A 27950-nucleotide genomic window follows, 5' to 3' on the forward strand; every position below is an offset into this window, starting at 1 on the left:
AAAGCCAATTTGCATAGAATGTTTTCGTTATTTATTTATTTTTTTTTACACATACGCATACATATTAATAATTATTCATGGAAAACAATGAGATTGTTTTATAGTTAAAGTTTAATCGAGTTTAATACAAAAATTTATGATGGAAAATTATATTAAAATAAATGTAAATTCCGCTATATATTAGCAACATTTTACATCTTTGTTGCATAAAACATTGCATGAAATTATATGAAAAAAAATGACGTAGCCGACCTTTCTGTTGCAATTCCAGTCGCGATTACAGTTTATATCACGAAATAGCAGGAAGATTCATTCTTGTATTGTGTAGAGATAGCGTTGGTAAACATGTCCTCCCCGTATGTTCCTTTTGACCCGCACTGCCGCTTTATCAGACCTCAGACCGCGCAAAGTGCAGTTACTGAATGGCCATGCGGACGATTCGTCTCTTCGATGATCAGATATTCACGAACTCCGAGTAGAGACGGGTGGCTGCGGAGGAAGATGTCCTAACTAGAACTGCGACGGAGGGAGACAAGTTTGCCCATTCAAATTTCAGGGACGGCGGCGGTCGATGATACAGCGATTCAATGTTGCATCCTTGTGAAGTCATTGCGTCGCGTCACCGCCGAGGATCACGACAGCGAGGCCGACAGTCAAATTCTTCCCAAATGTACTACCAAATACTATCTTTAGAACCTAGTTTTTTACAACAAATTTTTTGTGACACGCATATTTATTATTAAACGCAAAATATAAAAATAAGACAAGCATACAGTAGATAAAGAAAATTAGCAAAGATGTGGTACCTCGCGATATCGACTGATCAAGTTTAGCAACTTGATGAAATGATATTATCACGCATCCGTTATTCGTTTAAGTTGGGGGAGATTAAAACAATCGTCGACACGCTGGACAACGTTTTATTTCGGCAGTAAGCCAATAGAAATGAGAGATAAAGAGCTGGTCAATATCAGAATAGTGGCCTCATTGATGTCATCGTAAAGTTCGCTGATAGAACGGCTAACGGCAGTTTTCGAGGATCCCCATTTCCGCCGATAGAACAAGAGGGAACAACGTGTCTTTTATCTTACCGATATTCCCTGGAGTTTCTCAGACTAACCATTCTTTCCTCCACCATTACAGATTCTTCCGGTCGTTCACAGAACTTAAGCCTTAGTTTCCCCAGTGGGATATTGGACGATCTCGCGTTTTATACTTTCTCGTATTGTCGCGGTTACAATAGTCAGTGGTCTTAAAACGAAAAATTGATTCTGATCATTGTCCAAAACGGTCGTCTACTTCGATCGTCGTAATGATATCAAATATAAAGCGCAAAATCGCCAAAGTACGGGAAATTTATCCGGCGACGATTCTGTCGGCCGCCGCTGTTTTACACTCGAACGTGTCGATTGTAAATAACTGATTCAAATTCAGAGCAAGTTCCACTTTCACGCTCGGGTAATTGTTCGCGCGGATCGTTGGATAACCAACCGATTCGTATCCTTGACGCGCGCCCGCGAATTCACCTCCCTCTAACTATTCTGAAACCAGACGAAGCGCTCGAGTCGGTGCTGAGGCACGTTCCTGCGCCTGCTAAATGATGCAAATACTAATAATGGCGCAGAGTGAAACGTTGGATAATTGAAATGTAAACATCGCGCCGCCATCCACCCCTGTTCTTCGGACGGGTGAGACGTGGGATGAGTTTACGGGCTCGGCATGCTGCAAACGTCGGGACCAGGCAAAAGGCTGAGAAGGAAGTAACGGGGGGGGGGGAGATTGTCGGAGACCAAGACTCTCGGAGCGAGCACCGATGTAATATGCGCGTACGCGGGTTTCCGGGTTTATGAGAGACGTACGTTTTGACGCGTCGAGACTGACAAGCGGAACGATTAATCTCCGGAACGCGCCACGTAATTCAGCTACGCTCACGTTATTGTTTCACCTCGCACAGATTATAATCGATATAGTTTGACGATGTCATGCCTAGCGTTTGTCTGAAGTTTGCAACCCATTTTTTCTCAACGAGAAAAATTATGAGAAGCGTGATCGCTTATCGTAATTTTTTTTAAGGAATAATTCAAATTGTATGTATACACTATACAACTATACGCTGCATTTCTACTATTCCTGAATGTTCCGTCTAATCGTGCAAAATACAAATATATTATAATAGTAGCGAGTTCTTGGGATATTGGAACTATTTGGCTGCTCGTATATAAGGTAAATGTAATAGGGTCGTAGTTATTGGCCACCAGACAGTTATTGGCCACTTGGGTTTACGAAGTACTAATTAGGATAATGGCTATGTTTATGTCTTCCCCCAACGATCGGACAAGAAGCCGTTGCAGTCTGAATTACATCGAGAAACTCGATATTGTAACGGTTCGAGCGAGTCTTTCTCAAAAATTATTTTCAATACTTCTCTCTGAGCTTGCGCCTTTTTTCATTTCGATGGCGATCTCCCACGTATTCGCATCTTTTAAGATTTATTTTTTATCGTCTCTCGCGCGTTTATAAAGATTATACATCAAATTAGGAGAGACATATTAGAAGGCGGTTTTAAATCGATGATGGGGTAACGAAATATTGCTAATTACACGATTAGCAAGACAAAGTGAACGAAGCAAAATATAGTAGAAGAGATTGATTCGAAGCAGACGGAGCCGAGCACCGCGCATGATCCTCTACCCCCTCTGCGCTCGTAAAGCTTTTCAAGGGGTGGTTGGAGCCCACGTGGCGCAACACGGTGCTGTGTCAGTCGCGTCCGACAAGCCAAACGCGTATCACGTTCCAGAGCAGCCTGATTTCACGCGTTTCGCGATCGCTCTTCCTTGATAAGAGCGTGGTATATAGTCAACTCCCTCAACGGTGCTGTTCTCGTCGTGAATCGTAATCGATCGGCTGTATCTATTATCGATCGTGTCGTAATACTCCGAAAAATCGAAGAGGTAAGAAACGTTTCCATTTTGACCGTGCGTTGTACAATTTCGATATGTATGCCAAAATCGTAAGTCGATAAGTACCGTTTTAAATTTCTCGAAAACAATCGACGCGACACCCCGATAACATTCGTTCAGTAGATTTGCAATTTGTGTTAAAAACGATTTATTCTATACATCTCTCTCTTATTTTCCTCGATACATCAGCAAAAGAGCTGTATGTCTATAAAAAAAAAATAGGTTCAAATCGCGGCGCTGTAAAATGTTTCGTATTTTAATTCTTTTTTGTTCTACTTTTTGAAAACGTTTTTATTGTTATTTTGTACTGCGTGATCGACAAAATGATTCGGATTGCATAAAGGATATTAAAACACTTCAATTATTTTGCTACTCTGAATTTATTCTCCGCGCTACTCCGTTCACAGCAACTCTAATTAACCTTCCTTTGTTACACGACTTTGTCTCTTCAAGATCCATAATAATGACTTCACGACGCTCTTTCATATGTCCCTTGTTTGCCTTTATATATAAATTTACATTAAAGTGAAATTTTTCCCTCGCGCGTTTACGTAGTTATTAGCTTGCATACAGAATGCCTGTAATGCAATATCTCGAGACGAGGGAAGAGACGCGACAAAATCGTTGCAAAACATTGTTTCGTTTTACGAATTAATAAATTTGATTAATAAATGCTTCTTTTTGATAAAAATGTCTATCCGTTTTGCAATATAATATCCGGAACAAGAAGAGATACTTAAAAGAGAAGCGACAAACGATTTACGACGTGAAAAGAGTTTTGATATCCATCCTGAAAGAAAGATCGCTATAATTCGCGATATGAAACGCGATCGCTACACCGTAACCGCTGTCGAGGCAAACGGTGTCGTGCTTCGGTGCATAATTAAACCGTCTGACTCTAATCTGTGGAGACTGTGAACAAATAGCGACTGTCATTAGGACGCCACGTATACGAAAGAGAGGAATGTGTCCGTGCGTGAGAACTGAGAACGAAACTAATCAATCGGCATCCACGAGTGGAGCTTGAAAAAAGTGAAAAAAAAAGTATCGCGGTAAAAGCGAAAGAGAAAGAGAGACAGGGAAAGTATTTCGCGCGCGCCATCCATTTACGCATATTATAAATTACCGACGTGCTGCTGTCCGTCAATAACTTTTTCCACTGTTAATTTTCCTGTGTCCCTCGCGTCTCTGTTAATGAGAGCCGCTCTCCGCTCTCTCGCTCCCGCCCGAGAATTAATTAGTTTGAGTAACCCAATTAAAAATGAAAGACTCGCACGAACACTGCCGGGCGCACCGACCGCGCGATCGTTTCGCGATTCGTTAGTATGACAGTCGTCTGTTCTCTCGCAAAAGCGAGCGCGGAATGTAGTATCTGGTGAAAATTAATTCACTTTTCACAAATATCTCCCATTGACATAAATGGTTCGTACGTGTATGATTTTTACATGCGTATGAGCTTTACGGCAGAGTTAATGTTTCGGCGCGCTCAAATTCATCGGTCAGATTTCTCTGCAATATTGTCAAATTTCTCCGTAATACTTTCCAAAAAATTATATTTGTGTTCTGATATTTGCACGGTTTAATAATCACCTTCGCAATGGCCGAAAAAAATCGAAATGTCGCGAAATATCCTCGTGAATGCGGATGCGCCGGACGCATTCAATTGTATACATACATTAAACGTAGATAAACGTCAGAATGGTCGGAAATAAAATAAATCGAGATTCGTTACCGGTTTGTAATCGGAGTTTACATTCCAATTTTTCCGTAAATGCGATATTATCGCGAAAATATACAGACGGTATTATGCTAGAGCGAATTAACCTGCCGCAAAACCAATTCAGTAATGAGTAAAGCTTTGGTTGAATAAATTAAATTTAAAGTTTAATATAAATTACGGAAATTTAATATCAGTATTTTTTGAACCACAGAGTTCCATATGGTGCATGGTTTTATATAGTAGTATAATTAAATGTGTTCTGAACGTTGTACATACATTATATTTTGTACGTTGTACATTTATTTTATTTATCTTTTATAAAAAATAGTGATTTACATTTATGCGTAATTGTGATTAATCAGTTGATTTATTTGCGACGATATTATTTTTTACAATTATTTTCGAGCGCCGGGGTAATTTTGGTTAATAAACTTTACGTGATATTGGTAATACGATATACGTCGTGAAATTTTACGTTGTTATAAAATTGTACAAAATTCATTTCATTTCCTGAAAACGAAATTCAGTCGTAACGCGTAAGATTATATTAATTTAATTTTGCCGATATAAAACGAGTCGTACGGCAGAATTGTCCGAGCTATACTTATAATTGATGACGCTTTTAACAATTAGTTAAATTAGCTATTTAACATTGGATTATCTTACTGGCAAACACGTGCGAATATTTAAATAAATTTCTTTTAGCCTGTTGCGAGACTGAAAACAGCAAAGTTGGTCCATTCTATTAAAATAATTAAACACAGATCTGAGTGAAGTTTTACCGTGCAAAGTTTTACCGGTTTAATACTACATGCATTTTAATACTATGTGCGGTATGTATGTTATCTCTTTGCGCTGTATCATTTGGAATGATATCTGAGTGCATTTCCGAAATTAGTAAATATATGTACATCATCTAAGGATTAATTTCGCGGAGAAGAAGTTTGCGAGGAAACTCCACCTTTAAAACTGCGCTTCCTTATTTAATATATGTCAAGGAATATTGTGTGGTCGTAAGTCTTCTTACAGAAGTTACGCAGCGCTCGTTCAATTAATTAGTAAAACGTCAAAATGTTCAGCATCGTCAAGAGAAATTTATATGTAACTTAAACGACACGGAAGAGCTACTAAAAAGCAATTTAGAAACTAAATTTAAAAATCGTACGCGATTTAATCAATAAGAGATCAATAATGTATTTGCTTTTACAATAGCGTATTGTTTTCTAGTTATGAGTATTTTGTCTAATTAAAACGAATTATTTTGTCATGAAGATAAAGAATATAGTTGCGATATAATAACGTGTTATGTTACATCGCGTTACAAGCGTTCCGGGAGAAATTGTGGGCACAAATGCCAATTTTACATCGTCTTTTTCGAGGATTGCGAAATTTTTCCCGGACACTCTGCCCTTTGTGCATTTGCCCTTCCATTTGAACGGATTGCATTGATTGGTTTCGTAACCATTTGCCTGTGAAACAACTATATCGCATCATAGTTAAAAAAAAACACGAGCGACAAGACCGCTTTGTCGAAACAACAAACAACGCACTTCGAACCTTCGGCAGTGATCGGGCTCAGTTTTGCAATCACGGTTAACCATATCGCACTCCCTAGGAAAAGATAAAGTCAACTTCTGCAGAAAAAGTTTCTAAAAAATTGAAACAATGCGAGAAGTAGCAAAATATTATTTATCGCACAATTAATATAAAGGAAATTTTTACATTCTACATTTGCAATTTTGTGTGCGGGTCAAATCCGATTCGCGATAGTCTCCCATAGTCGGAGTTGATTGCTCTCTGCGATTTTCGGAGCATCCGCCAAAAATATCTCGGGTAAATATACGCGTGTGTTTAATATATGTTTCCGAAGCCGAACGTAAAAGTATTATGAAACAGGAAGGAGAGAGAGCGAGCTTAAGCAACGCGCTTCTGGTTTTGATAGGTCGTCTGTACGTGACGTTTCGATAAACAGTCACAGCTTATATAGGTTCGCTATTCCACGCGCGAGGATCACGAAAGCCGTCGGTTTACGTCACGAGTTGGACGCGCTTTGCTACAGAGCGATTTCATTATATACAAACGCTCCGTATTTAGAACAAAACATTTCATTAACTCAACAATGCGCGCGTTTACCAATCAAAATCGACTACGCGTAACGAATCTAGGACGTTCCGCAATTCTGAGTCTGATTGAAATTAAGGTTTTTAGCTTATGCCTAAATCTCGATATCCGTTGCGTGAAGCCTGAGGCACAAATTACTTAAATAATTTTTGTACTCTATTATTGATTCGTTAGAAATTACATATGAACGCTAAATTTTCTAATGCGTATATAAACTTACGCGCGTACTACTTAAAGATCCAATCGACGTTTCCATCGAACAAGTAGGGCGACGCGGCAGCCGAGAATGACAAGTTGATGAAAACGGCGCATTGATTGACGGAACGCATTAATGCAAATTAACAGACTGTTGATGACAATCTGACGGACCCATCGGGATTGCTAAATATATAGAATCACGTTGGCGCAAAAAATTTTTATGAATGACAGACGGTGCCGTATTGCCAGCGATGTCCAATCGAGCTTACCGCTTACAATTTTGTCATTGACTCGCGAGAGAAGAATAGCTTCCGTTCTCCCCGCAATCATCTTACCGCTTTCTTTCTTGAGATCTTTGTCGGATTTGTATTAAGATCGCGACGTGTAAGGAAGATAAAGGAAAATTAAAATCGAACCCCTTGGAACACGCTCGCCCTGCGCTTTCCGCGTCGGTTGATACCCCATGCCGTGGTACGAGCCACAGGTGTAATCTTCGAAAAGGCTCCATTGGAGCACGACAAGAAAAAGGGAGGAGATGCCGGGAACGGAACTATCTCCGCCGACGACTACGGCAACGACAACGATGACGACGACGACGAAGGCGAAGGGTAGGCCAATCTAATCTGGCCGCGGGCAATGGAAGGAGATATCGGCCACCCTCTGTCCTCCATTCGAGTCGATCACTCACTTGATCATCCCTCTCCGTTTTATCATTCGCCATTCCCCGGCACAGTCAGTTCGCCTCCTATACGCATGGAGATCGACCGTCATGCTGGATCCTCATGCCGTTCGTTCCCCTTGTCCATCACCGTTCGTCGATGTAACCCTCGTAAAAAGTTTCTGTTCTTGATTAACACCACGACTCGATTTAATACACGAGGGTTTCCAGAAAAACCTGGAACACGCAATCGTCGATTTGTGGATGGCAGTGGCCGAGGGGAAACTCGTAAACGCGACAAAGCTTGTTCTTCCTATAGCAGTTAATTTAATCTTGCTTTCTGACCGATATAGAATAGTTTTTTCTAATCTTGTTAAAGAAAGAATGAGATAAGGAGAAGCCTTGATTGTTGCTAAATATATATAAGGATTGGAATCGAATTTTAACTTTTGTGAGTAAGCAAATAACAATATCATTAAAATATTAAAAAATTCTAATGCAATTAGGAAAAGATGGATCTTGCTGTGGACAGATTTTAAAATAAAATTTCGCATTAGATGCTAAAAAGATGTTTTTTTTTATAAAACTGTATTTTTTTATAAAAACGTATTTATCTCGATCACGCGCCACGGCGGGTTTCTTCAAATATTTGATTCCTGGACCAATGAACTATGAATCACGAGATGGTCTCACGTTATTAGACGAAGTTCCAAAGGGACAAGATCGCGAAATAGAGTGGCCCAAGGGAGCATTCGTGTCGGCTAAATGGAGAACATCCTGCAGATTATCGAAGATATACGGATCCTATAATGCTCTACTTAGTCAACAGAGTAATCAAGCGAGAATTCTGATTCAGATCGTGATTTATGGATACATTAATAAACTCGCTGTTTATTGCAAACTGATCAATTAATGTTGTTCAATTGGCCGTTGTTGTTCTTTCCGAGTCATTGGGTATAAATATACAAATATGCAGCGTTGGATAAAAGGACGTAAATAAAGTTTTCTATACCGCACAATGCGTATTATTTATTAAATTGATTGTATAAAATTAACTGAATGCTTTAAAAGAGAGGTAAATTATAAGATAAATAAGTTATTTTTACGTATCGTTGTTTTCGCGACAAAGCATTTATTTCTTCCGGTATAAATCGGAAAGGACGAAAACGTTAATGGCTTTCGATCATCGTCGTTTATCACGTTGAATCTCTTCCATTGCTGTATAACCGGGACATCGAGTGCTTTATGGTCACTTGGTGGGCTCGCGCGGGTCCATAAATCAAGCTTGCTTGACGAAATTCCATCTGGAAAAAAGACGCGCGAGCTTCTGGGATTTTTACATTGTCTGCGGGTGACAAATAACGCGTGCCACGCCGGCGGATCGCCGTCCATTCTAGAAACGAGGGAGTGTCTTGTAACAAGCATAAGAGCGGAAAAAAAAGGGGGATAGGTGGATCGGCGAGTAGGTGAGGTGAGTTATTTTCTGGCCTCCGTGGAGTTCGAATTACGCGGCGAATCGTCGTCGAGCTGCGAATGCTCCATCATTGTACTTCGATAAAAGGGATCATAAATCTACGGGCGCGGCCGTCACTCCGCGCGACGAAGTTTCCACGAAGATAATCAAGCCCCAATAAGCTGAGAGATGTTAACGGGACAGTATTACTGATTGCGTCTATAAAACATGTTAAGATGATTTCGTCCGCGATATGTGTTCATGTTATGAATAGCTGAGCGTTGTTTGAATAAGCTACGTTAAATATCATTGTAACGGGCTTAAGAATACTGGAAATTAGATATGTACTTCACAGTTGAAGATATATATACTCACACAGTGTTAAATCTTTGGATTTTAATTTAATTGAGATTATTACTCGACTCGAATTAATTAACTTATGTATACGTCGACGAGACGCTTAGACAGAATAAGTAGAGCCTGACGCGGCCAAGCGAATGGACGAATCGCGCCTGGATGAGACAGCTGAGAAAGCATGCGCGTACTTTATACGAAGGCGCATAAAAGTAGATCACATATGAAAGAAGAATATGTTGTAGTTTACCCGGATTTCGTATTCACTGACAAATTGCCGCAAGGAGCATATCTTTCATCATTGTGCTTCGGCTCGAATGGATCATAAATCAAAGGACGTGTGTTCAACCCGTTTCCGAGGGAATTCCTTTTGTTGTTTCCCCGTCCCCGGTAGGTATGTAATGCGGTATAACTAGTCTTTATCAAGTTTTAATAGTCACCGCATTACCATACACACGAAGGGTTCGCAAGTAAATATCAGATACGGCACTTGTGGAGGTTAATGGTATTTTCTAACTAATAATTTATTTCTTTGAATTTCTTGTATAAGCACTTGCTTCGTTATTTTAAATAGAATAACACAATTGAAAAATCTATGCTACTAAGAATTAAGAATCTATTGTCATAGCAAATAGATAGCAAAGGTATACTTTTCGTGTCATCGTTCATTAAATAATTAAGCAAATAAATTCGGTAGAAATTTATTCGTGGTAAAGCTGCGTGTATTGAAAAACATTTTCTCCGCTTTACAGTATTAACTCTTATTATCATATTATATTCTTTCGAAAGAGAAAAAACATCTCCCTCTCAGAAAAGAGCAAAATGCTTTATTTTTTGGATTTAAATGTGATTATAACCGTTTTCCGAGCCTTTGCAGGCGTTTCAAATTAAAGATTCGAGAAAAGCTTCAAATGGTCGTTACTGTGGCGACGTCTTCTCAAGACATCAGTTCATCCTTTTTATCCACTCTTGTGGAATTTTCGAAGGTTCTGTGAAGCGCAAGGCATATTAAGAGCGAACCTTCGCTCTCGTCTGTTAATTGACTATAAACGGTTCAGTATTGTTTCCCCGAACATTCGCCCGTGAAGAGAAACTCAATGTATCTTTGGACCGACTCGGGACCGACTCAATGAAAGGAATAAGAGAAAGTGGAGGGATGAGATAAAAACCGTATTCCCTTCAATGTCATCCCCCTGCCCTCGCGTCTGCGGCCTGTCTCTCTGTCTTTTCTAACGAGCACGGAATATCCGTCAATGGCAATGAGTGGCTGTTTGCAGGGTCAGCTTATTTCTTCGGCTTCCTATTATGAATATTTGTGCCTTCCATCCTCGTCCACGCGTTTCTCCTCTATCCCCAATCGTCCCCGTCAGCCGTTGCCACCCATTCCTCCTCGTCGCATTCGCCGCCGGTCGTCTACTCGTTCCGTCCTCGTTCGGCGAAGAGTTAAAGCATATTAGACCAGCTCTCGACTCCGGTTCCATTGCAAATGGGGAGGGGGGGGGGGAATTCGTCGTACCCTCTCTGGCACTGGAGAGTACTGGTCAGCCCTTCAAAAGCTCCTTGAACCCCGAAGCTTTCTCCAAATATCACGGTTACCCGTTCGGTACCTCTCCTGGCGGCAGACTGCCGAATGGCGAATGTCGAATGGCGAACCAGGCAAACTGATGGGAAAACACAACGGTGCTCAGCGGAGTCGCCATTGTAAGCCACTCGTATCGAACGGCTACGACAATCGGAATCGACGTCGGGATTATTCCCGAGGAAACGAAACCGATTATTTCTCCTCGAGGACAACGGATCGGCGACTGTAGGGAGATACGCATTTCCGTAATCCATATTTATGAGGACGCCATCGCGCGCGGGATAAAGATTAATGGAAGAGATGGATTAATACGCGCGTACACACACGCGATGTGAAGCCTCGCGTCTGAGTTAACGACGTCGTAAATAATAACATCAACGCGACGTTTCGATAATGCGAATGCAATCGACCGGCGACCGGGGGTCGTTTTGCTCTTTTTTATGTTTTTCTTTTCTCTGGCTTCGTGCCTTCATTTTCCTTCCTCTTGTGCGACGACTCCCTCCGCCCCACCTCAAGCTGTTAGTCGTTTGCGACCGGCAACAACGCTCCTCGTCCTCCGTGTTGCTATGAATGAAATTGCATTCATTATGTCAATTGCTCTACCATTCGATGAAGAGCCTCAGTCCCGAGAGGCCACTCTTCCTTTCGATCTCTCGTGGAACAGCCATCGCGTCGCGGCGGAGTGGAAAAAAATTGTGGCGTGTGCTATGTTGCTTAGGTTTCTTCGCGCCTATCAACATCGATCTCAGATTATACCCGAATGTGAAATAGAAGACATTTAGATCTTTTTTCTCGACAAAAGCACTTACGCATACGGAATATTGCCACGTGCATATCGAAACGTACTATAGGTGCACTATAATACATTATCGATCAGTATTACGATCGAAACTTTACGAGAATTGACGCCCGCGTAATATCTCCGCGCGCGTGAAATTTTATCTGAGGAGGCAAGACCAATTTGGCGAATTACCGAAAGTCTGGAATTCAATTTTCAATGACAGGGCGGATGATTGATGTTTTGCAGCCGGGGCGAGCGTCTTTGTCGATGGTTCGAACGGGCGAATTTGCGTAAGCTAGACCGCAAGACCCACCTCGTGCGGATGCACATTTTGTTTCCTGGAAACAGAGTGATATCAGTGCTGCTCACCCCCCAAGGCCCAAACAGATTACATTGACGATCGATTGGAACTGGGTGATCCGCTAAAAAAAGCCCTCACGCACCTTTTCTAAAGAACCACTCTCCCCTATCGCTCCTGCCACGATTACTTTGAAGTCATATCGAAATCTTCTGACTCGCTTGGCTTCGACGGACGGCGATCGATTGGTTCTTGGCGATCAATAACGCCAGAGTTCCCGCGAAATACTGCTAAATACATAAATAATGCTAATACATAAATATTGCTATATAAATAACTTTACTACTAAATATATAATGTAATATAATGTAATATAATGTAATTTAATATGATATAATATGATGTAATATGATATAATATGATATGATATAATATAATATAAATCGTATATATAATTTAATATAATTTAATACAAATAGAACAAAAATACGAGAAGAATCTCAATGAAGATACATGATTAGATTTGCAATTGTGCTATCAATCCATAAATCCGCAAAATCTAATTACGTATTTTATATTATAATTCTTCCGATGCACTCAACGAATGAAGAAAGTAAGAACGCCTGTCATTTCCGGAAGACGTCGCTATGCCCGAGACATATCGTATCGGGATACCGCCTTCGGGATACGTCACAGAGAGATCGAAGATTGCGTCAGCGGGAGAATGGGAACGTACCCTTTCTGGACAATCAGAAACGCGCGGGACGAGACGAGGAGATAAACGCGCGACGGCTGAAGGGTGAAGAGGGAGGGCTTCTGTCGCGCGGAAATACTCAGACGGGGGACCGATTCCCTTAATAATGCGCTCGAGAAACGTGCCGAGTCTCCTGACGTTTTCCTCGTTATTCCTTGCCGCCACCTACTTTGTTTAGACGGATTTTCTGTTTACAATCTTGTTAGCCACTATCTCTCGTCGCGAGAAGAAAATTTTGTATCAACCACGCTGCAATCTTACATAACGATTACGATATTCCCGGTTATTTCTACGGACATTTTATAGCGACGCGACGTGGGCACGTTATCTTGTCGCACAACTCTGTGTAGTAACTATTTATTCCGGTTTTCCCTTTTTCTTCCTTCCTTTTTTTGATCTCACCTCGTCAGGAGCGATTCAATATTTTTTTTTCGCGTTAATATCGTGGGACCAGAGTGTCGCCGTAATATCTCGTCGTCGTTTTTGCCGTCATCATCATGTGTCTGCGTCGCTAAAGCGTAATTAGCACGCCGATAGCAAGCCGTGATAAAGATAATCGAGCAGCGGCCTGCAAATTGCTTTCCACGTCCGGGAGCGACGTTGATAATTAAATAACATCCTTACGTCGGGCGTAATTCGATTGCTTTAGGGATAAACGCGCAACGGATGAGAATCAAAGAGAAAGGGAAGCGACACGGCAGGGAATGAAGCAATTCTAACGGATAATAAAGATTATATTGGGAGACATTATAGTTAGAAAACGCCTGTTGTCTCACACGCTAATCATTATTGTCCGCCGTTATCCCCTGACGAATTGAAATCAAAATTCAAACGGCACAACGACGTCCAAGAAGCATCGTTGTCTGAAAGACGATTACTTAGGGCGGCTTAAAGATAGACGCCTGAAAGACGCCTGAAAGCTTTGAGCAGCGCGTCGTTCTTTAGCCGATGAATAAATTTCGCACGCGACGTGTCGGTCGAAGCCATTCGATGCAACCGCCGCGCCCGCCGTGTCGGCGGATGTATGGCGACGAGGGTTGAGATTCGGGTTCTCGGCGGACCGAAGGTCGGTCTCGACGAGTTTTCCACCACGCCTTTTCCGCGTATTTGTAACCGCGTTTGGCAGTTTCCTTAAACAAACCGTAAGTTCGCGCGGTGCACCTTACTCACTTTCGCCGGATATCGTTTCCTCCGTTTCAGTCGGGACGGTAATGACGGCGATGTCAACCCCGGCGAATATCGTCCGCATCCACGCAGACACGAGACACGAAAGGAGGTATTCGCGATATGGCAATTACGTGGATATTAAAGAGACTCCGCTATTTAGTTTTGAAAAGATACCTTGAATTGCCTTGAGAGAAAAAAAGATTCTCATTTAAAGGAGTGGGTATTCCTCGTCATTGGCATTCCTGAAAATCGAGAAAAATATTACATATTGCAGTTGAATGCCTTCCTCGGAAGTTTACTTGGAACGCTTCTTTTTAAATCAAGATATTTTTCCAGTTGGAGCACGAGAATCTTTTCCGTTTAATTTACAAATCAATGCTACGACCACCATAACAGTCTAGTGAACATATCATGTGTCTGATATATGTATACGCGCACTTTTCACATTCTCCGACATCTTATTACAATGCATCTTGTCGTGCGAAAGAAATAAGAGGATATGCCTCTGACGACGAGAGCTGTGACGTTTCGTATTCGTCTCGTCGTGACGCCGCTTCGGTTATTCCTTGATGATGACAGCAGCAGCGGTGACGAGAGGCGAAAGAAGAAAAAAAAAATGTAATAAAGAGAAAAACCGCCATGTACCGTGAATGCTACATCTGTAGTCTCCTGATGGGTATCGAATCGGAAGACGAACGTATAAGCAAGTCGCTCGAGCAGCTGTTTCGAACGAATCGACCGCTTTTTATACGCCTCGCAGAACGCCACGCTATTACTGTTTGACATGCGAATATTCTACTTGTCAAATTTCAATTTCCGATAAATTATCCAGCTTTTTTCTTAATATATAGAATTTAAGAGACTAAAAAATATGAAATTAAAAATTGTTTTAGAAGTTTTGCAATTTTATCAGAAATTATTATATCAACGATAAACACTGTCTATTTATGTTTAATTATATAATTATTTAAAATAACAAAAGGAATATAAATATTATAGCGGATAGAATGTGCTGCTTAGGTAAACATATTAAAAAGTAAAAAAGATAGCGCGAAGAGTAGCATATTAAATTCTGAATATCTGTTATTCAGCTGAGCTAAAGAAAACCCAGTTATAAACAGAAAGACATTAAAAAAACCAGTTGACGGGAAGGCTTTCCGTATTGTAGGACATCTTTATAATAAGGAGACATAATTATTGTCGTCCCTTGAGAAGCGAGGGCTCTTAGACTGCTTGAAGCTACACGAAGTACATTACATTAAATTACGCCCTCGCCGTCGTTTGCTTCCTTAAAGTTATCGTATTGAGATGCCTTGTTACGAGCATTCGCAAACAAGAGTACCGCCGATGTCGAAAATGTTAATGTCGAAGTCGAAGACGTTATACGTCTCTTCCGTATTGTTAATTTATAATCACGGTAGCTCGAGAATTTGGTATGACTTTAAGGGATTTTTCTAAATGTGACTTTTATAATGTACCGTGTGCATTTATAAAAATCATAAGACCATATCTACGATTTGTTCCGTAGAGGGAAAGAGATAAAGATTGTGCCAGCGTCCTTTATCGAACAACGCCCTGTGCGTTACCGTAATTATACCGGAGATCCCCTTTTGTGGCTCCAGCAACATCAACCTTGGCTTTTCAAGACAATGAACCGCGACTCCGACGAGAAACACTCTTGCATGGAGTCCGCTCTCTGAATTATACCGCGTAGCTTGCCAACTTTTCAATTTCGAAATTGGACGACCGCTTCAAAGTTGCAGGAGGCTCGATCTTTCCAATAGAGAGAACTCGGATGAAGTGGATACTGGCCCCTTCTAAATACATGGACCAAAATTGTAAACGTATTATCGCACTCTTGCTCGACTGCTTTCCGTTCGGTGAATGCGTTTATCGCCTATCACGATATTGCGCACGATGAAACTTTTGCATAATTTATTATAAAATAAAAATGTTGAGATATGAGTATCTTTGAAGTTATTAAAGTAAGCTACACAGCCAAAATGTAAGGAAAATCTCATTTTTATATAATTCCAATGTTATTTTTATCACATAAAATTCTATGTATATCCTGAATATACACTAATGTATGTGCTAGATTCGAAAGCTGAGTGCATCCTGTATATAAATCCTAAATTCAAGCTTTATTAACGTCGGACTTGTATTTTAATGAAACAAATGTATATGGATATTATTGTATTCGTGAAAATTTAATTCACAGCCGCTACATGACTTCTGACCTGTTTGTTTCAGTACAGCGATCGATTCACGCCCGTTCTCCTGATAGTCTCGCTCGCGGGGATTAAAGTATGCAGTCCAGATGGAAAAGTGAGTACTAGAGATGCACACACACAGTTACTCACGTGGAAAAAGGATACCTCGCGTTTGTACGCGGACGTTGTTATGGAGAAACCGTCTTGCCGCTGCGCCTGCGGCATCTTCCAAGACAGAGAGCTTCATCCCCTGGAGTTCCGCGCGAAAAGTTCGCCTCTCTTTTTTTTGCAGCAAGCACGACTACATCCCACTGCGTCGCGTTATCTTCTAGGATATACGGAATAGAAAAAAAATATATAAAACAACCACAGTGTGTTTTATCGTTGTTAATTCTACTGCTACTTTCAAACAGTGTTTAGTTTTACATATCTTTGTTACGATCTTTAGCGGAAAAATATAATTTCGTTACGAAGGGAACGCGCTATAATTTACGATTGAGAAGCTGAAAGGAGAATTGCTTGTATACGTTTACGTCGCATGTCGACGCTTCAGAAACATAAACGAGTCCTCGTAAAGGTCCTCGTTAAAAGAGCGAGCGACGAGGAGATAATACCGGAGGGTTGAGCTTTCACGGGATGGCAGGGCGGAAGTTGAGTCGCGATGCGAAAGCCTAATTTTCCGCGTTCTTGAACGCCGAGTTCGATAATCCTTGTGATACTTTGTAAGACCTCCCTTTCAAACCGACCTTGTGACGTCAATCTTTCAATGCCAAAGACAGCTCTATGCCCTTTCGAATGAACGACTTTCGCTGTGGTCCTGAAATATTCGTACGATGAGAATAATAAATGATCGATAAAGATAATAAAAGAATTAAATGGAGACCAAGATACGAAAAGGGAGAAAGCCGTTGTCATCAGGCAAGACATCTCGATCATTTATTTTACTCACTTTTAATCCTCATAGCTCATAATACGGAGGAATAAGCAGAAATACAGTAAAATCATTGTAAACTAAAATTTCATCGATTAAATTAAAATTTTGCCACGCAAAACTTTTCTAATTCGAGAAGTAAATTCAGGAACATATCTAAATATTTCTTATCCGAATCCAATGAGATATAAAACGTCATGTCGCGAGAAGGAGCGGAACGAGAGTAATCTCGCCGCTGTTCGTCTTTTATTATTTTCCGGACTTTAATTGGGGGCCCGTAATCCTTATCGCATCCCTGCCAGTAATATTTCGAAGTTGGCTCGCCCATGCACCACCCTCGCGCGATCCGTACCCGCCGTGTTCACGAGCTGTACAGAACATATCGATCCTTCGAATTAGTGTTTTATTTCGAGGGCTTCTCCTAAGCTCTCGCTTTAATTTTCTACCTGAAAAAATCCTTACTTTCTATCCCCGACCTTCGGTAAGCGCCTCTTAAAAAAGCTCTCGTGGAACGCTTATCGTGGTGGATGAGGAACGAAACGTCAATCTCTTTCTCGAGGAAATCTCGATTCACTGTCGATTACGTCACAGTATTTTCAGTCATTCTCTGTATCCAAATCTCTCTAAATTATTTAAAATTTCAAATTACTTTACGCAACAAAAAATAAATTATGAACAGAAACGTACAAAAATAGAAATTTTCATTTTACAATTACTAAATTATTAGTTATTAAATTAATGCTACAGCAAGAAATCGGACAATTACGGAAAAGAATTCAGGCATAATTCACAAGATCATTGAAAAGATACGCCAAACTTTCCAATTATCTCAGCTTGTACCAATGCTCTTGCACGTTTATCGTAAGTTCTCGCGTTTAATTATGATAAAACGATATTAGTGCCCGTTCGAACTGCCATATTCAGCAAAGGAGTAATTGTCGATTTTCGTGTTACAAGCTATAAGATATGAGGAAACTTTCCGCGATCACGCCGAATGCACGTGACTGCACAAGATGATTAAGGCGGGAATAGAAACTTAGAGAGTCTAATTAAACCAAGTGCGACCGAGCGCATTTAGATAACTCACATGAGATTGACCTCACTCGATAAAAATAATATTGGCTCGCTTAACAAAATTTAACTAAAAAAATATTTCATTTGAACATCCGTTTGAATGATGTGTTTGTTTTCCTGTCGAATTTGTTTATCATACCGTGTAATTCATATCAAGCGTATCTCTCTTCACGCTCGAACTCCAGTTGCACAAAATCGCGTTTATTCCAAATCGTGCATCGCGTGCAAAGTTCTCCGATGGATGCGCGATCGTGTGTATAATTCGCTAGAAAAAGCAGTCTACGAAAAAACATTTTTTATCCTTTCTCGACGTGACATCCTGGTGATCATTGAATTACGGAAGAGTGAGATATCAATAAAATGCAGACGCGAAAGATTCTGTAGTTATCGAGTTGGGGTTGTTGTGTAAACGCACGATGACGAATGGTGCCAATCTTTGCGAATGCAAGAGAGAAAGGGGGAGGGGAGGAGAGAGAGAGAGAGAGAGAGAGAAAGAGCAACGCGCCGTACACCCCGTCGCGATCGAGAAGGGTGTGTTTACCCTCCATCTGTGGATTTACTCGTGCATACATGAAAGAGCACTCCGCAATGATACGCATCTCTCCCGCGCGTATCACCTACCCTCGTCGAAAAGGTGTCCACTCCAATGTTTCACCGCGAAGGAGGTACGGCCGCTGCTAATAATCCTCCGTTCCTTTAGCCCCATTAAACCCTTTGCCTCGCCAAGCGTTAAAAAAATACCTACGATCCCTCCCGTGTGTACCCCCGAAGTGTGCGCTCCCGTGATTTCGCGACATTCGGGCGGCTTTGAACGTTCCAAACTTGCGCTTTGTACATCAAGCGAACCGGTTACCCTGGCGTCGCTTTGCTTAGATCACACGACGCGAGTTTCCAGCATACACACGCTCGACTCTGACGTGACGGTTATTTCAGGAGAACGGGGATGAGCGTCCCGGTAAACACTTGTTTTCGGGCAATTTCTGATGCGCGCGGACCTTCAAAACGCGACAAACGTTTAAAATAAAAATTCACTCATATACGATTGTACTCTTCCAATAATTCTGTTATCGCGGGATAAAATCACGTTGCGTTCGGTAAAGTAAACGATGGAATGAACGAGTTGGTTGCGGGAACACGCGTATACCGCCACGGAAGATCAACGACGAGCGCGGGCCGGTGTAATTTTTGAACTCATATACATTCGCCGCGATCACAGGATATGTTTATTCTTTACCTGCGGATTTACTCGTGCATACACGAAACAGCACTCACGCTGCGGCACGTATCTCTTTTGCATATCTCCTTCTCTCCTCCCTCGCCGCCGATAGTATCCATAGGGCATATCTTTCCGTCATAATATTCGTCATAAAACGGACAACACATCGCTCAGCGCTCGGAAATCCAAGGGAATGTTCCGTTTACACTCAACTCCAGATGCGAAAGAGAGAGAGGAAGGCGGTAAAAATGCGACTTTTATTTTTCTAGAATTTCTAATACGTGAATAAGATAGGAGATCAATACACGTGAAAAAAAGTCATCCATTTATCTGCCTTCGGCAACGATTACGTTGGAATCTGCTCACGTGGAGAGCCTTAGGAAAGAAAGCCGGAGTAGCACCCGGAAACTGAGAGTCATAAAATTTTTTACTGCAACCGAGAGCTTAACCCAACTCTGCCTTAAAATTTTTACTGGAGCCGAACGCAAAATCGAACTCTTAAACATTTAGAGGTTTCCCATCTGCGCTGCGGATACGACTGAAAGATACATTTAGTACCGTCTGTGGCGGGCATTATTACTATTTATAAACATGAACGTGTATATTCATACATGGGTGAACTTCCGCGGTTCAACGCGCGCTTATCTGCGCCGTTAAAAGAATTATATATATACGAAAAGAAAACAGAATCGCGGTGGTAAAGAATTAAGGCAGGGTACCGGCGAAGTTTCTCTCTAGGATAGGATAACAAAAAACGGTCTTTTACGGGCTTTATTTTTATGGTTTTACATTGCTGAAAATGGAAGGCGGAAAATTCTTTTGAGATGCACTCGTTTGTCATAAATAAATCTTCGGTTCGCAACGGGATGATTCTCTCGTTGCAGGAGATACTTTTACGTTCGCAATCGGATTTCGCGATTTGCTGGAAATCTCCGATTCCAGGTATTCTCGGGGCGGGACAATGGGGATATAGGGGGGTTCGAATAACCGACGCAAGTGCTACAGCGACGTATCCCGTTGCAAAGGCGCAAAAGCGAGCGAAGACGAGAGCGGGTGAATAACGACGTCAGTGTCCCTCCCGTGGAATATGACAAACTCGACGAAATCCTCTTCAGGATGTCGTTTGTCGTAGCAGAAGGCGATTGGTAACGCGCATAGTTGCCTCGAGATAGTTGGTTCACTTCCCCGTGTTACGGGGGCGATTCTCGGCCCCGTAACAACTTTGCGCTACGCAACTATGTTTCGAGTGGACCGGCTCAGTCAGAAACTTCGCGTAACGTGCTTCAATCGAATTTTTAACGAATTGAATTTTAACTTCCAAGCAGAAATCGAGTGGATAACTTTGCGCCTCAGCGTGGCTGCTAACAAATTAGATTGCACCTGCACAAGCTGAGATAAACTGATTAGGTCAACAGCTTATCGGTTAAAGATATACGTGGGAAAAATTTCAACATTTGAATTTTTTACATCAATTATTATTACATCATAATCATTATTCTTCAAAAATTATCCATGCATTTCCATGCATTTTATAAAAGGAATAATTTTATAAAAGAAAACAATTATTACCAACGTTATCGGTATCTTCGGTATTGTTTATTTTAAATGCGATTATTACTCGCGCAAATAAAATAATTGGTCAGAAATTTTTCTACGCTTTGAGCTATTTAAAAAATAGTGATAAGAGAACCGGTCCAAGTAATGCCCCTCCATTGGACTCATAAGTATTATAGGAGCAGCTTTTTACTGAGCCGGGTCATTTATATCTTTCTCACGTAGAACTTTGCTACTTGGAGTAAATGCAGGTGCCATGAAAAATTCAGCACGAAACTTCATAGAATCGCGGAGTATCCCTACCGGAAAATTTGCTCGTGCAGTACGATCATCTTTTCAATCACCATTCTACTCGTTCGCATGCTTACCTCTGCGAGAGAACGAATTTCAGCGCGTATCTTGTTTTGGAGGTTTAAAGATAAAATCGCATTTTTCTAGGTTGATGATTGGAGCGCAATAATAGCTCGAGTCACAAATGCTACTTTGGAAACGGGAGGAGCTTTAAATTTTAAAGGCTTACGGGTTTTAGCGAGAATGTGAGTTGTGCGAGGGAAGATTTTATATCGTTTATCAAATATAAATACACGAACTTTATGTTTAACACTTAAATTGCAAAATTAAGTCAGTCACAGAGAAAATTTCCGCTACAATACAAAAATGCGTAGCCTCTCTTGCACAAAGAAAACCTTTTATACACGCTGAACCAACTCTGCAATCAGTACTGTGTTTATAGTATGCACAAGAGCATGGTGCCGCGACACAATGGACAGATAAATATTAATAGAACGTGCAAGCGAGGACTGTAAACATGCTCGATGTAATTCTGTGGGACTGGGTAATAAAATATCAAGTGCACAAAGTGTGCCGTAGCCGAGGATATAAAATTCTTGGCTGAAATATTAGCGAAATCTCGCAAAAGCTCTCTCGAAGAGACGACGATACGAAGATTTTGCTCACTGAACGAGTTTTATTTGTACTGACTGCTTAATTTATAGACAACATTAAAAATTTACGTCCTAAGAGCGGTATTTAAATTCGGCGACGATGTTGTGACGATGATACATACTACTTTACATATTATCTCACCATCGGAGAAAATCTACATATATGTATCTTACAACGATGTGTTTAAATTATTAGGATTTATAAAAGAATCTTTTTTATTACGCTCTATATTTTGATGGAAATTTTTTTATAAACTTCTGAAAAATAAGAATTTTTTCAGGTTTCTATCGTAGCTTAAAGAAGGTATTTCTGAAATTATAATTGAAGTCGATTCAGCCAAACGATCAAATTTGTGTCGAAACTTATGAGCATCTCGCGAATACGAAGTCTTAGTAAATCATTAAAAGTTCCAGAACGTAAATTCAATAAAAACCTCGCAATTTTTTCGAGTGGCCGATAATTGAGCACTATTTCTTTTTATTAATTCTTATCACTTCGATCGAATCATCATCCAACAGTTGCAATAATATAAAATTGGAGCTTCTTCGGCGCGTATAAAAACATCTGCCTGTTTATTCTGGTCCAGAGTAGAGTTGTAATATAAATGTAAAACATATTTAATTTTTATATTTACTAGAGGAATGCTATTAAAATCTTTTTTATAAAATGTCATTAATTAATTTAACTTTAGATTTTAATTATTGTAGCTAGAAAAAACATTAATATAATAATTCATCTAATTAATTTTATTTTAATTAATTGTGCCAAAGTGGCTAATACCTTAATAGACCTAATACCTTAATTTTATGCCAAGTAATTTTTCTACCGATATATTACAGACCAGATATTCGTGCCATTTAATTATCTCATCCTACACCCCTCAATTTAGGCTCACGCGATATTTGCTGCGGTTGCTAACGAGCCATATGTAGTAAGTGATATTTATGACGATATCCTGTTTAATGAGGACGCTAGTTTCTTGCACGGGCCTTAGCACATACGCAACGTTTCGCAGCGGAATTGATTTAAACGATTAAATCACTCAACAGGATGAGAGCAATAATAAAACGCTCGTAAATCATTTTTGTTTGCATTCAACACGAGGTCACTCTCGAAAATATCTCAGTCAAAATTGTCAGTCAGAGATAATTTGAATTATTTTTCGCTGCGCTGAATGCATTATTCAAAATGATCCATGCAGATATCACAAATAAACTTTCAATTTATTATTAAACAAAATATTAAGTAATTATTAAGAAACTTTAAATAATTATAGTAACTATATATTAAGTTTTATTAAGTAATTATTAACAACGGATATTACTTGCAAAGTGTTATTTTCATCGTTATTTATAATATAGATAGAGAGAAGAGTATATGTATAAAGGAGAAGATGTAATTGCGAAATTATAGGACAAATCTACCTATACCTTTACATTCTTTTCTAGATCAATCTTTTGCGATAATTTATCCTCTTCTTTTCAAAATAAAGTAAGTAAGGGATGATACCAGATGATAAATCAAATAAAGATTTTAAACAAACATTTTTAGTTAGTCATCTGATCTTAACTATTTCGGCAGAGAATTAAATATTCAACCTTTTGTTTTATATATTTAGACTAATCTGCTTTCTTTTTAAAAAGTAAAAAATATTTTGATTATTTTCAAGTGGGCTCTCCCCCTTAAGTCATATTTACTATATACCGTAGTTGCCTATATAAAAACTCCTTACATCAAAGTTCTTACGAGCGGTTCTCAAGATTGGTTCTTTCTTTATTTCTGTTGCAGTGCGTGCAAATGGCGCACGCGTTAAGACGCATCTCTTACGCGACTTGTGAGCCGCAGCACGCCCAATTCAGCTTTCTGGCGCGAGAGCCCAGGGCCCACTTCAGCCAGCAGTACTGTCATTCTTTTATCACCGAGTCTGCAGAACAGGTCAGTAAAAATGCGAGACTTTCTCTTTGATACAATATTTCTTCCTTTTGCGGCATGCAGGATATGACTCTAACGAAGATGGAATACATGAAAGACACATCAATAAGGTCATAAATGAGTCTATTTTTGTTGAATAAAGCTTCCACAAAAATAGATCTTTAATTACTTAAAAAACGAAGCGGTAATAAACGACTGGAACAATTACAAGCATCTAGATGACGAAAAAATATACGTTAATATAAACGCATGTGAAACGAACAGGAATACACAGCGCCCGAAGTATTTTCAAAGTATTTTACTGGCGCGGACGCTCAAAGTATCTTAAATAATCAGGTTAATATAAATCGTCGAAACTAAGCCGGGATTTTCGTCCAAGGTACTGTACGTGACAGGTCGACCCTTGCCAATGGACAACTGCGTGCGTCTCAAGTGGAAACTGGGAACTGTCTCGTCGTTTAAAGCTGATGGATCGCTCCTTTTGCTCTCGACAATTCTGCCGGGACATTTAGAGCCAAGCCGCACGTTTAACAGACAAAATTTAAATTGAAATTACAAGACCGGAATCTTGTTTTAATTATAACCCGAGAGAATCCTTTCTACATGAATTAACGAGTCTACCCTACTAATTTGCACTAGTCCTCGTAAAATTATATTCTCGAATACGATTTGTCTCCGATTTGTCTTCGAATTCACGCCTAATCGCGAGCAGTGTACTTCGCCTTCGTTTCACCTTATCAGTACGATCATGCTTTATTGTTACCATGTTACGTATCACCACCGTATCGCGTTTTATCGAAAGTCATAACAACCGGGCGTGAAGCATCCGAGGGAGGAACGTGCTTCGATGCTGAGACCAGCGAATACACGGGAAAATATCGTCTCGGATACGTCGATATACTGAGCGACTACCGAATCCCAGGATCTAAAAGCCTCTTCCTGTTGTCTGGAAGATAACATCGCCCGAGGCTTCGAGGTCCGACGATATCAGAAAGGATAGAGCCGTAAGTTGGCGGAGCTTTAGTGAGTTGAGAATAGTAGACTTTGCACTTGGAACTTTGCACTCTGCCTTGACATTTAGTCAACCCTAATGGCGCACTCTTCGGATTTAAACTTTAAATACCTTCCGCCGAATTAAGAACGTCATCGTTCTTGAAGGTCTCGGATCAAGTGAGCTTACTCCGATAGCACGGAGAGATTGCGAGAATAGGCGGAAAATGAAGAGCCTCAGCGAATATTCGAAGGTTTCCGCGTTCATTGAAGCGGTTGACATCGCATTTTCAGTTTCCAAGCAATTTCCACGCTCTCTGTCAGGTGATTTGTCAACATGTGATCGGGGAGGGATGTAGAAGTTTAAAATGGTTGAAATTCTTTTTAAAGAAAAATAAAAAGGAAGAATGTTCGGGTGCGTGAATTCTTTTCATATTTTCGTTAAGGATTAGATTCGGCATACCGACCGTATTCCTGACCGACATTCTACGGTCTAGCGAAAATTCTGACTAATTCGAGATTCCGCGATTCGTTCCTTCACCCTGACCTTGAAGAGCGCCTTAAAATGTACGTTAAGTAGATACCAGGTACCTGCGGCAGGTACAGGCATTCCGAAGGAGGTATGCGAACATTCTAGGTATGGATGCTCGTTGCAAGAAATATACCCAGGGGGTATAGAAATATTCCGAAACGTATTTAGGTGTAAAAAGGAGGTATTTTACCCTCTATAAGTACTTCACATCACCGGACACGGCGCGGCGCGAGCCCCGGAGTCGAAGCCGAAGTCCGCGATCGAGCGGCGCGTCGCGCTGACGGCGGGTCAAAGAACGCGAATCGCAAACTCATGCGCTCCGTGCGGCGCTGGCTCTCTGTCGAGTGGCGTTCTCGGTCGTGGCAGGGTAAAAAGAATAAGAACCCGTGGAAAAGATCGTGAGAGGGACGGAGAGCGACCTGTGCCAGAGCGGGAAGGACTGACCGACAGACCGTGAGAGGGACAAAGAGAGCGTGAAAGAGTAACAGGGAGAGGGAGAGCGAGAAAGAGAGAGAACGAGGGACACGCAAGGGCGAGAGGGAGAACGGGGACACGTGGTATTCAACAGCTGCCGTTGAACGTGTTCAATGCCGCGGTTGAAGCAAGAAAGCGGTCGGTCGGTCGGTCGCACCGCTCGTCGGCTCCTCGCAGATCGCGGTGGGGATGAAACCGTGTGGGCCGGCCGGAGCGGTGGTGCTCTCGCTTCGTGTTCCTCGTGGACTTCAGTCTCTCTCTCTATACGTACCGGGAGGTATTGCCATCGGCCGGGCCGGTTAGCACGGCGGTATCCAGATTTTGCGGCTTTGCGAGCTTCCATCGTGCGAGAGGCAGCAGCGACGGCGGCACCAGGACCGGCCAACGTGAGTCGGAGAGGATAGGACGAGAGCGGGATGAGAAATCGCCGGCTGTGTGGAGGTTCACCTGGTGATATCCTACTCGGTTGACATAAAAAAGAACGCGCGTGGACCGGTCCACGCTGGTCCAATCTAACGGATAACTCGTCTCGCCCTCTCTCCCGTCTCCGTGAGTTTCCACTTCCGTGATGTTTTCCGGCTCGACGTACTAGATCGGTGAAATAGTGAGAGACTGTAACATTATGGCACGTAAAATATTAGTCTGAGTTACTGTGCGTTTGTTTCATTAATCATACTTCTATAAGAATACAATTAAAGAAAAGAAGGAAGGGACACGCGTGACTCATTCGTCGAGCATCGCCAAGGATCAGCAGACGGCGCAAAATTCCATCCGGAAACTTTCTAAGTTCAACCCGTAGCCGTTCTCTCGCCATTCCAGAGTACTCCGGAGCAAGAACGATTACGGAGGAATTGCGCGCGCGAATGTGTGCTGGCTGCTGGGGTACGATCGCGACGCTGGTAACGGAGGTCGTCCCGCAGCAAGTCCGTCGGAAAATGTAGAAGGACGTTGCGACTGCGTACGCGGTTGACAGACGACGAGTAAGAAGCGAGAAGCGGCGCGGTAACTCGTTAACCGGTTTCCGCGGATCGGCATGCAGAACGACACGTAGCCGAGAGGCTACGCACGCCATCGAGAGCTCGCTCACGGATCCTTCGTGGATGTGTCGCACATAGGACCGGAATCCCACGGGTCCCATGACGTCGCGATCGTCGTCACCTGCTAATAATACCGCGTCCTCTCGGGGGAGACACGGGAGATCGGCGGCCGCAGAGGGAGGAAGCGTCAACGACGGACTCTCGACAGCTCTCTCCGCGATGGATGTACCTTCGGTACCACCGTATTTCCGTTACCGAACGGATACCGGCGTCTCCGATTGCGTTAACCGTACGAGGATCGAGCGGTGCTCATCCGCCTGTTGCTGTGAGATATAGGATTGGAACTTGGTGATTTCGAGGAGGCGCCTCCTGGTCCCGCGATAGGTCGCCGATATATCGTCGACGGAATATCCTCGGAAGAAGTGTTGGATGGCGGCTTAACATTTTAACGCGCCGACGTGCCAGTCGTCTCGTGCGTCGTTGGAAAGTGCGTCGCGTAGTGTCCGTGAATGTGTGACCGGAAATGTGTGGAATATTTATGTCGGAAATGCGAATGACCGGTGTGATTGGTGGTGATGGTCGCGCTTTTCATAGATCTGACAATGCCGAATTGTTGCCTTGTCATTTAAATCGGGGATAAATGCCGTTCGCCGCTCGATTTTCACGCGCGGTCGGTGTTCGGGGAGAAAGTATCCTCTTTCGTGAAAGTTAAGGGAGACGGTGCGTTTTGGAAGGACAACGTGCAAGTACAACGGTCGCTGTGGCATGAGGAGGCTTGCACGCAGGCGCAATATCCCGGCCGCATTCTTTGCGATTATGGGACGCCTTGGCAAAGGCTCGCAGAGCGCGACGAGGCCCATTTTCAGGGTGCATTATCGGAAGCTCGTGGACGAGTACTCGCAGCAGGAACAGTTGAGGTTCATGCCCGCGCTACCTGACTATATGTCGTATTGCTGTTGCCGATGTGGTCACACTCAAAAGCTGAAAGTGAGTTCTACTTGAAATC

At 41.7% G+C, this 27950-nt stretch overlaps 1 protein-coding gene across 6 annotated transcripts in view; it reads left to right on the forward strand.

The window, feature by feature from the left end:
• The window catches only part of LOC112454524 (tensin-1-like), a 104977-nt gene that overhangs the window by 59644 nt on the left and 17383 nt on the right, over positions 1 to 27950 (forward strand). For 2 of the 6 annotated variants that reach the window (XM_025015970.1, XM_025015969.1), the window contains 2 exons: positions 16300 to 16374; positions 23768 to 23914. In XM_025015970.1, coding sequence (XP_024871738.1) covers positions 16300 to 16374; positions 23768 to 23914 — 222 coding nt within the window. Of the gene's footprint in view, positions 1 to 2774; positions 2952 to 16299; positions 16375 to 23767; positions 23915 to 26116; positions 27932 to 27950 lie in introns of those variants that run through there. The other 4 variants (XM_025015972.1, XM_025015973.1, XM_025015968.1 and 1 more) reach the window with 4 other exon arrangements.

The sequence above is a fragment of the Temnothorax curvispinosus genome, unplaced genomic scaffold (assembly GCF_003070985.1).
Source record: "Temnothorax curvispinosus isolate PA1 unplaced genomic scaffold, ASM307098v1 QBEX01005133.1, whole genome shotgun sequence".
Classification (NCBI taxonomy): Eukaryota; Metazoa; Arthropoda; class Insecta; order Hymenoptera; family Formicidae; genus Temnothorax; species Temnothorax curvispinosus.